Here is an 11,643-nt window from a genome sequence, read left to right as displayed (position 1 = left end):
AGGGAATGTTGTTTGCATCCAATTTTGGGCAGATGTTTCCACATGTTTCAGAGTAATTGAATGGTAACCAATTAGATTCTTTGTTTGTCCAAACAGTTTATCTATGAGAGAGGAGCCAAATACAAGAATGCATTAAAAAAAAGGCCCAAGGGAATGTTGTTTGCATCCAATTTTGAGCAGATGTTTCCACATGTTTCAGAGTAATTGAATGGTAACCAATTAGATTCTTTGTTTGTCCAAACAGTTTATCTATGAGAGAGGAGCCAAATACAAGAATGCATTAAAAAAAGACCCTCGCTGCTTGCAGGCATTGTAATAAATTGATTTATATACTGCTTATTGTTTCCATCCTTACAATGTTTACAAATAGCCCTTGTCTGAGTTTTGCTCAAAATGTCCCTGTTTTGTTTCCCTGGTTGCATTGTTATTATTCCATAAACTTCCAAAAAAAATATAATGAATTAATTTCTTGAAAAGCTGGTGTATTTATTATAATCCACAAACAAAGACTTAGCCCCGCGCTGCTCAATCAAAATTAAAAAATCTCACATGCAATTGCTATTTTTGTAGAAATTCATAATCAAGTGAATTCAGCCAACACCTGGCTTGGGACAACCAGTTGCAAGAGGTAGCCTCAAATTTTCCACAGTTCTAAATGTTCTAGGGATCATTCTGTCAACATAGAGAAGGCCAGCAAGATGATCACATTCATGCTGTAATATTCGTGCCTGCCAACCAATAGCATTTACTTTGATTGGAAGTCCATCACGCCCTAAACCTGTTACTTCAACTTTAAGATGTCTTTCAACTAGTGCCCGAAATCCATTAACACTGAAAAAACCAAAGGTCGCTTTATATGTCAGATTAATTTGCATATGTATAACTGAAAATAAAAAATATTGATGATACATTCATGCATGTTAACTATCAAAAAATAGTGCAGGTTTTTCATTAACTTCTTCTAGTGGATCTTTAAGAGAGTTGAACAAGAGTAGATAAAGATAAAGTGCATATGAAAAAAGTGGTCAGATAGAATGTATTGCTAGAATAGATGAGATCTCCAGCAATAATTTGCAAAGCAAGTAGACAATTGTACAGATATAGAAAAGGTGATCTAAAGAAACAGATAGGGTTGGTACCCAAATAGGTCGTGGAGATTGATGTGCATCAAATGCCAGAAGAGATCAGAAGCCAAACAGACAGCTTTACAAGATCTTGGGGCTAGAACTTGATGTTTGTTCTTATATTTCCTAGAATCAACCTTACATTCATGGGGGAGATAACTTTAATGATTAAGAATTGTATTAATTTTAGTGTCTTCAGTAAATAATAATAACACAGACATTCTTATCACAACACATGTATTCTCTTCCATAGTTTAGGTTCTGATACGTGAGTACAGGGCTCCACATTTATATCTTCAAACAAGTCAGCCTAAAGTAATAAAGATGCATTACGACTGTCCAATCAAAACTGCATTTAATGCTAAATAGTAAATACAACACCTACAAAATAATAAGTCAAAAAAACTAGTGCAATAAATTGGATCCCCAGTATTGCTTCACAAGCTGGATCAATGGCCAGCTTGTCAGGAAGCTTTTCTCGTACAATTTAGAGGATTTTGCCTTAAAGATGACTTCCTTATGATTCATGCAATTGCAGAGAAAAGAAACACTTTCACAAAAGCTCTAAACCAAACAGTGTCCATAGAAAAAGTTATCTTGCTATTATAGTCATCACTCAAATGCTAAGTTGCCAAATTCTTCAAAAAATCTGCTGGGTCCGGGTTCGGTTCGGTGCGAATTCCGGGCCGTTAGAAATTCATTGAAAATTCTGTCAGGGTGCGCTTTTAGCCCAGTAAATTCGCTCAGAGGAATGGGAGGAATTTAGGCGAATTTTGGGCGAATTTGGGCGCCAGCAGCACAAACCGGGAAGAATCTGGGCGAATATGCCAACTTTTAAAACTTTTGTGAAGTTTTTTTTTCGCCTAATTTAGTCTATTCGACCCTCCAACCCTAAATTAGGCCACTAAAAGGCCAAAAAGGTAAAACCTATCTCATTTGTGCATTTGTGAATGAAAAAAAAAACTTCTTGGATCCATTTCTAAACTTTCTTGTTTGCTTGCCATAGCTGAAGAAATGTTGAAAGGTGATTGTTGCATGCTCTAAGCTGGTTTGTGAGCTACTCCTACGTGGTTGCAAGTGTTGAGAAGTCCTCAAAGACATTGAAGAGGAAGATTTCAACAAAAGAGGTAGGTTTTTGAAATTTTGTTGATTTTGTTTGTTTTTTTAATTTTTCTTTGCATTTGTTTTACAAAATGAAATGATTTCTCTAGATTTACTTTTATTTTATTTTTTTATTTTGGTTTGTGGCTTTGTATGTTGTTTAATGTTTATAGATTCAACATTCATAGAATTGCAAGTGCTTCTAGCACTGGGAACTCCCGATTCAAAACAGACCCAGGCTCTCCACCATGGTAATATGTGGAAATGGTTCAGCAACTACCTGGTGGAGGAGGTTTCCTTTGGATTTGCAGCCATTGCAAAGAGGAATATAAAAGCTCTTATAGTAGAGTGAAAACACATTTGTGCTTTATCCCTCAAAAAGGCATCAAGTTTTGTCCAGGCAAGCCAAAAGTTCCAGGGCAGCCTGCACCAAAAACCTTGCTTGCAAACTCTATTGTTCTAAAATATATTGAAGAGCAAAGACAAGCAGATGAAGCAGTTGGGAATGCAGTTACTCATACTTTGGAAAGGTCTAGAAGTTAAAAAGAAACAAAGGCCCCTATGTCTTCAACTTCCATTTCCAATGAACAATCCGTAGAGGGCCATCCATTCTTGAATCTTCCTAAACAACCGGTGACAAATAAAAGAGCAAAGGGGCCCTTGGAAATGTCATTTCAAAATGAGGCTAGAGACATTGCCGGGAAAGACATAGGTAGATGCATCTCTGCAAATGGATTGGCATTTAATGTTGTTCACTCACCATATTGGCAAAAACTGGTGAGATCAATTAATGAGTCTCCAACGGGGTTCAAGGGCCCAGGTTATGAGAAGTTGCGCACCACTTTATTAGACAAAGAGGTGAAACATGTAGAGGATTCTGTGAAGCCTATTAGGGATTCATGGATCGAAACAGGTGTGTCCATAGTATCAGATGGATGGAAAGATGCAAGAAATCGCCCTTTGGTCAATGTTCTTGCAGTGTCCACGAGAGGTGCAATGTTTTTGAGAGTAGTGGATTGTGAAGGGCAAGAGAAGGACAATCCATTCATTGCAAACATTCTTTTCCAAGCCATTGAGCAAGTTGGCCCTCAAAATGTTGTTTAGGTGATAACAGACAATGCAAAAAATTGTAGGGCTGCTGGGTTATTGGTTGAGGAGTGCTATAACACATTTTTTGGACACCTTGTGCTGTCCACTCACTCAAACTAATGCTGCAAAAAACTGGCAATAAAATTGAGTGGATCAAACAAATGTATGGTGATGCCTAGGAGATCCAAATGTTCATCACGAACCACCATATGTCGCAAGCCATATTTAGACAATTCTCGAGATTGGAGCTCTTGAAAGTAAGTTAAATTATTTAAAATTTAAATATGTTTTAGACTTTAGTTTGGTATTTACTATTTAGTAAACTTTCTAAGTATTTAATTTTAATTTTGATTTTTAATTTATTATTGTTTTGATTTTGAGTTGTTGAGACCCGTTTTGCCTTCAACACTATTGTTTTGAGGCGTCTTGTGAAGGTTAAAAAGGCATTGTCTAGAATGGTAACCATTGCTAATTGGAACATATGGAGGCAATCTAGCGGTACAAGGGCAGCTGCCATTAAGGCAATGATACTAGACGACTCTTGGTGGGATTGTGCTCAGTACCTCCTGAGATTTACTGAGCCCATATTGAGCATGATCTGATACACTGACATGGATAGGCCTTGCTTGGGTGAGGTATATGATGGATTGACTCCATGATTGAGGATATGAAAAAAATAATAAATGAGAAAGAGCAAGATCCTGAAGAAAAATTCTTCAAGGAATTACAAAAAATCATGGTGGAGAGATGGAACAAAATGACTACCCCTTTGCATCTCCTTGCCTTTGCATTGAGCCCCAAATACTATAGTCGGGAGGTCCTCAATAAGAGTAGCACTAGAGTTGCCCCATATAGAGATCATGAAGTTGCTATTGGGTACAAGGCAGCCCTTCGTAGACTCTTTCCGGATTCATTATGGGCTGTGGTGAGGGCTTAAGTCATGAGTTTTGCAAGCACAAATGATTGTGGTATTGAGGCTCTTGAAGACAAGGCAAATGTTGATGCTCATAAATGGTGGTACTTCCATGGAGAAATATACCAGCACCTACAACCCATTGCCATCAAAATTTTGTCGTCACAAGTAAGCTCTTAATCTTAAGGTTCTAATTTCTAATTTCTTCATTCTTAAAATTTGTATTCATAACTGATAACTCTTAACTCTCTGATTTCAAAATTGAAAATCTTGATAGGTTGCTAGTTCATCATCATCCGAGAGGAATTGGAACACGTACTCCTTCATCCACTCAATAAAACACAATAGACTACATTCCAAGAAGGCAGAAGACTTGGTCTATGTACATTCAAACTTGAGGCTCCTAACATGCAAAGACAATACCTACAAACAAGGGGAGGCAAAGCATTGGGATGTTGAACCAGAGCATGCAGAGTTGGATGATTCAATTACCTGCCTTAATGCACTTGGAGTTGATAATGATGATGATGAGCTACCTAGTGATCATGAGGCTGCTCCCGAGACTGAGATTGCTAGTACCACTGCCAGTGGCACTGTTTGTGCTTCTAATTTGCCATAGGAGGAGGATGATGATATGTTTGATGACTTTTGATGATATTTGATCAATGATGGCTGATTGTTAATGTTGACATTATTATTTTCGAACTTAAACATTCATATGGTGGTGTATTTTGGCATTTTGCTATCTTATTTGCCATTTGGACTAAAAGTCTACAACATTAATATATATGGTGGTGTATTTTGCTATTTATTTGCTGCATATATATATATATATATATATATATATTTAATTTAATTTTTTTGTTTCTATATGTTTTTGTACGGACGAACCCAAACCCACCTCCCCAAAAAAATGAATGAATTTGCAAACCCGAATCTCGAACCAGAATCCGAATCCGAACCAGGACCAGCAACTTAGCCTACAACCTATGCACCAGCACACAGATAACACAAGTCAATAGCTAAATATACATCAGACTATAAAAAGTGAAGACAATCACCAAACAAGGTCCTAGGGAAGGGCATCCCTTGACATTCACTACAAAAAGCACCACTAAAATTTGGGACTAAAGTCAACTCCATCTGCATCTCTGAGTTTTAACTTTTAAGTTTTTAACACAAGATTTGAATTTTAATATGAACTTAAAAATGTGTGTGTTTTCACTATTCTCATTTTATTAAACACAACATTCAATACAAACCCATCCTTTCAGGATTGCTAGCTGAGTTGCTCACCATGTTACACATGACTGATGGATAAAATGAAAAATTCTATTAGCATAGCATACAACTGTAAGTAAAATCCAACCATCCCCTTATATGAATTCCGGGTAAAATCTCAGCCACCATCCTTTACAAAACTGTTGGCTAAACTCCTCAGTTACCACTGACATCATCCCTTACATGAGTGCCGGCCTAAGGTTTTGTCCTTCATTGCCACCATTCCTTACAGAACTTAAGTAATTGATTCATCACTGCCAAAATCCTTTGCATGATTATTGGCTAAAACTTTTAATCAGTATCACCACTATCCTAATAACCTATCATCCCTTAGAGGACTGTCGATACAATTTATCAACAATAATATCCCTTCAATAATACAATATTGAAATATGAATATGAAGGGGTCATTGTACTTTAAAATAACAGCAAAAAATGGCCACAAAAGTACATCCAGTTCGTGCTACTGAAAAGGTCAACATTGTGCTGACTGGTCAACATAACAGCATATTGTTCTTGGAATTTGGTCAACGCAGCATGAAAGATAGAATTCATTATAATTGCTTATGCAATTAATTTAACATTGTTGCAGAAAAGGTCAACAGTGGGTCTGATGTCAGATAATAGAATCTATCCTCTTTTTCTGCATTTCTGCCATATTGTCTCTGCTATGGCCTTGGAAGTTGCCAGTGAATTTACTGATAATTTCAACTAGGATCGACGTTTGTCTTGTAAATACACATTTTATGCAATGACAAATAGGTTTCTGTTGTCTAAGTTGTAGTAGTCAGAAATATATAACAAAGTATTTTGAAAATTCAATGCAATTCAGCTAATGGAGAGAATGGCGTATTTTTGTATCTAGTTTGAATAATTTTACCTTGATGATGTTATCAGCACTATATCTTAAAAACAAAGGTTTCTATGATGTGTCATAGAATGTCATCTTCATCCTATTTTCCTATTTGGTTTTCTCCCTGGGATCTCCTGAATGTTTTCTCCATAACCTTGAAGATACAGTCAATGGTTTTGTTGTCAGGTAAAGGCTTATTCTAGACTATAATGCTGGATAAAAAGGTCAATACAACAGTAGATTCTTCTGCAGACTTGGTCAATGCAACAACAAAAATAAATATGTCCATCACAGTCATTTTTAGCGTTAGAATCTATTCTGTCTTTGGAAATTACCAGTCAAATTGATAATAATTGTCTACTATAATTAATTTCAACTTTTCACTTGTTGCTCTCCCAGCAAGCTTGTCCTCTTAAAAATGAAGTAATCAGTTCATCAGAAACACATCACTTTCCCCTTACAAATTTCTTCATGTATCCATTTCATGGGGTTTATAAAAAAAATTAACAAGCTTCTTGGTGTTCACATGCACCCCTCAATGCCAATGCGTTCTGTTCATCCATAAAATTTACTGGACAGGAGTGCAGCCAATATTAATGTTAACGAAGATGTTACCTGAGACATCCTTCAAAGAAGTTTGCTGTTTTATTGCCTATAGGTTTGAGCTTCGGATTTATTATTATCTGTGTCAAGTCAAAGGATGCAAACAAAATTTAAGAGGGAATTTCATCATATTTTATAGATAAAAAACTAGCTGACATTAATTTAAAGAATTAAAAGCCTTGTCAAACATGGAAACAATACCAACATACCAAAAGGTCAAATGAATTCCGTTGTTGAGCTTCAACTTCCTCCTTTGGTGCATAACTGATATATTCTTTTGTATCTTCTAGGGCAATTATCTGTGTTCCTCAACATCAAAAGCAATATTCAGTGTAAGTTCCTACAGTAGAGAATGCATTTATTATTTGCATGCAGTGCATTCAACAATATACACGTTAGGCACTTTGCTACAATAAAATTGTGTAGCCTGTTGCATCTCACCAAATACAACCGAGAATACAGATTGGAACAACTCTATCCTAACTTTCATTTGGATCAACCATATAACAAAACAAAATGAAAATGGATGACAAATGAAAACATAAAAAAAATAATGGCAACAAAAATTGAAATTAGCCATTATGAGGGCAAAACAAATAACTACATAGAAAAACAGAAAAACTTATATTAGAATCAAGCAAAAGTCAAAAATGTATTTCCTGTTTCAATGTTAAACTGGGAAAGACCTTCCTTGAATATAATTTTCAAAAGCTCATGTCCAGTGGCGACTGCTCTCCTAAGTCCTTTATTGTTGTAGTATTTTTCAGCTTCATATACAGTTTTCCAACTGTTCAAACTTAAACTGGCATTTCTTATATGTCAGATGAATTTATTAAAATATTAACCACATCAAACACAATGTCCAATAATTTCAATGTTTGCAATCTATGTTGCTAAATCATAGTGTGGCTTTGCGACTTTATTCTCCCTCGCAATTTGTGAGCTCAAAGCTAAAGGTCAAACTACTTTCACACAATTGCAGCTAAATGTCAACCTCGTTATCCTGAGGAAGATGTGTTCAATATACACCTTGAAAATGCTTTACTAAAACACTTTTCTTGAGGACTTGTTAGCAATTTGTATCTCCCATAATTGATATGTCATGAGATTGCAGTGAACTCAGCTAGAGCAGCTAGTCCCCCTAGTCATGATTAGGTATCCTTAGTATGACTTAGGTCCCTATATTTCACGCTTAGACACCTGCTTTGCACTACACCTGACCATTCTAAGGCCAGCGTCACTGGCATTGGTTGGTATGATACAAATAGCAGTTTTCACCTTTAATCAAAGCCAACTGTAATGTCCACGGATAGTCTGGCACTGGCCTTTAGAAGTTGTGACCTAGTATTTGGTACACACTGTATACTTTGGTCCTTATTCCATTTCCAAAGGTTATATTAGACAACATAACAGACCTATGTGTTGCTAACTAAATCCCCCTAGAAGAACACTAGAGCTTCACTTAAGAAAAACACAGATACAATGAGTTGCAGACTTGAGGTTGAAGACTGAGTGCAGACCAACATCAGAGACTTACAAACAAGCACTCACCTGCTTATGAGTTTAGCTCTTCCCTTTCAAGATTTCAACCTTGCAACGTAGAAGCTCTAATGAATGGCGGAGATCATTGCACCAACAAGTTCCTCGCATGTTTAGAAAATTGTCTTCTTAATTTCCTTTTAGTGTATACTAAAAGAGGCCTTCTACCTTTACCTATTTAGAGACATGTTTAGTAGAATTCCCTTCTTAACATATCGTTCTGAAGAACCCAACATGAATTCTCTCCTCCCTTTGGTTGGGTGATGTGCACATTTCCCTTAGTTTCCAAACATATATCCTTTCAAATCTCTTATTTGCAAACCTTAGACCTAGAATTCACAAAGAATATTGAATAGTCCCAACAAATCCTCCATTTGCAAACTTTCAAACATAGAATTTCACCATCTAAAGCTTCTAAGAAGTGCACATTCCTATAAGAGAGCACAGTGGATTTTGCATAGCCGACCATAGATTTGCTACCAAATACTTCAAAAAAGTTTAACAACCATGAGGGCCAACCGATAATTCCTACAATGAACTATACAAATTGGTGTTAGGATCATACTCAACACTATAGTCCATTTACTACTAACCTAATTGTCAATCTTGATTGGTGGACCCACAAAACAAATATTGATCCTGCAGAGAATTACACAAATCAGCCTGGTAGACATTTTCAGCTTCACACTAGAAATCCAAATAAAATGCTTGAATTCGATGATCCTATTAAACAGGCAACAACTGTATTTCCTAGGGGACCTCCTCCTCAACAATGGGTGCATGATGCCCAATATTAGCAAAAATAACAGTCTCCATTTAGGCATCTCAGAGTCTAACCAACAATGAATTCAGGATACTGATAACACATTCAAAATCACAAATCTTTGATTCTCCAGTACTAACATTCCATTGGCATAATCTGAAAAACTTTTATTAGTGGCATGCTGGCAAGGGACATCTTGCCAATGACCGTAGGAGATTCCTTAACTCCCTAGTGAGAATTACCCTGGGAAAAGATTTTGACCATAAATACTTACAAGCTAAACAAGCCAAGGAATCTCAAGTTATCAACATCAAGCAATTGCACCTGAGATGCCAACCCATCCCACACACCCTTAACCTTGGTGTACAAACCAAAGTTCATCAGGACCCCGTTCTTTACCAATCTTAACAGAAACTACTAGTCCTGACTTTTAAAACCATCAAACCCACTGAAAGGCAATAAAAAACTATCCATGGACAATACCAACAATCTCAAAGGCATAAGCAAACTATCAAAGCTCAAACAACAACAAAATTTCAATTGTCAAATTCATATAGTCCATCCTATTCCCATTAGCAACAATGATCACCAACCAAACCATACATTCAGAGTTCTGAACAGAAAGTAGGAAGGGCTTCCGCCTCAAACCTGGTCCGTACATTAGATACATCACCAACCCATTCAGAGACTGCACTGCCATGCCTTGTAGCATTCAAATTACACCAACCCTAGGCAGGTGGCATCGCAAATTCACCAACTTTGGATCACACAACCCCAGATTTGAATGATTCCTAAGCCATTAGCACTTCCGACCATCATAATTATTATCAATATCAGAATTCTTATCAGTCTTCTCCTTGACATCAGACTAAACCATGTTATAAGTTACTACTATCGTCAATACTGTTGATGGCATACCTAGTGGGAGCATTCCATTACTAATTCCCAAGCTTATCAACACTGCATAGAGCAGAACACTACAAATGTGCACAATTCAAATTAATCAAGGGGAGGTTCGTGCCTTGCACATAAATTTAGTAAGAGGAACAGCTATTGTAGGTGACATCTCTCAACCACCCATTCTACCCACATATGTAGAGCCTATGAGTGACATCTCAACATCCAGCACACCAGTAACTCTCACCCAATAAAAAGCCTGTCATGTTCAGATTTTTATTTCTCACCCAACAGCCATTTGTAACAATGAGCAGCATAATATAGAGTAGATTTTGGCAAGAATAATGGGACCCGGCTTATAATGGCAGATTTTGCCCATCTGCATGAAGTATCTTGAAGTGTGTAGTTTGGTGAGTTTTGGAGATTCTAGCTCAACCTTCAGTTGCCATTTTTGTCAGTTTGGGTGTTGCAGATTTTTTGTTGGCATCTAGTGTTGATGCCCCTTTGTGACCGATGCATGTTTCTTCCTCATAATGATGGAAAGTATATTTTTCTACCTGTTGTGCTTTTCTATGTGAATTGTCTGGGTGTGTAAAGGGATATAATGTTATTTGTAAAAAGGATAGCCTCTATCTTCTGGAAGGGAACTTTTCTTCTCCATGTTTAACTGCTTGTCTGTGAAGCTTTTTTAATTTTTTCTTACATTATTCTTTTTATCATGGCAAGTACATCCCTGGAGCACTCCTTTGACAGTCTCGAATCAGGAAGGCCTTCTTAAAAATATGGGAAAATCTAAATTGGCTCACACTTATCAGTGAAGAAATTTTTCATAGTGAGGAAAGTACAGTGGTTAAGGTTAATCCTAATCTTCTTAGTTCTTGTCTACAAGCTCCGAAAGAATGGACACCCATTTGCAAACTTTTGGTGATTACAATATCTGCAAAAACTATTAGAAAATGGGGGTTCATCATATTTTCATGCTACTGGAAATTATTTAAGTCCTCATATTCAAGAATGAATCCTGCCGTATGGGAAGAGCAAGCTTATTTGTGAAAAATGGATTAAAAGGTAAAGAGTCCTCATCTGCCAACTAGGTCTAGGTGAATCTATAACTTTGAATGAACCCATCTTGGAGCAAATAGGAGATACTTTCAGGTTCATACCAGTGGTCCTCTAGTGGTACAAATAAAACGATGAACATAAATCATGCAAGAATATGTGTGGTTATTGACTTAGAAAAGCCATAGTAGCCAGACTCAGTTTCAGAATGAATGAAGAGAAAGAGTATTACAAGTATCGAGAAACAGATTGAGAAAACAAGTCAATTTAAAAAATAATATCAAAAGAACTTTTTGTTTGTAAGTTATGCACAAGTACCATATTGACTCACCGGTATTACTCATGCCACCCAAGCTTTTGCCAAGGCTTCACAATTAATCATAGTGGTGAGCTAACTCTGCTTGTTTTTGACATCAGATAC

General features: G+C 36.7%; 1 protein-coding gene across 1 annotated transcript in view; it reads right to left on the bottom strand.

Moving 5' to 3' along the window:
* Positions 1 to 282: 282 nt before the first annotated feature.
* The window catches only part of LOC131079716 (peptide deformylase 1A, chloroplastic), a 37,087-nt gene continuing 25,726 nt past the window's right edge, over positions 283 to 11,643 (bottom strand). Inside the window, exons 2-4 of the mRNA XM_058017739.2 lie at positions 7,174 to 7,263; positions 6,977 to 7,044; positions 283 to 831 (exon numbers count right to left, since the gene is read on the bottom strand). Coding sequence (XP_057873722.2) covers positions 591 to 831; positions 6,977 to 7,044; positions 7,174 to 7,263 — 399 coding nt within the window. The 3' untranslated portion in view covers positions 283 to 590. The remainder of the gene's footprint in view (positions 832 to 6,976; positions 7,045 to 7,173; positions 7,264 to 11,643) is intronic.

The sequence above is a fragment of the Cryptomeria japonica genome, chromosome 1 (assembly GCF_030272615.1).
Source record: "Cryptomeria japonica chromosome 1, Sugi_1.0, whole genome shotgun sequence".
Taxonomy (NCBI): Eukaryota; Viridiplantae; Streptophyta; class Pinopsida; order Cupressales; family Cupressaceae; genus Cryptomeria; species Cryptomeria japonica.
The sequence above is the reverse complement of the archived record's forward strand: the minus strand, read 5'-3'. Positions and strand labels throughout refer to the sequence as shown.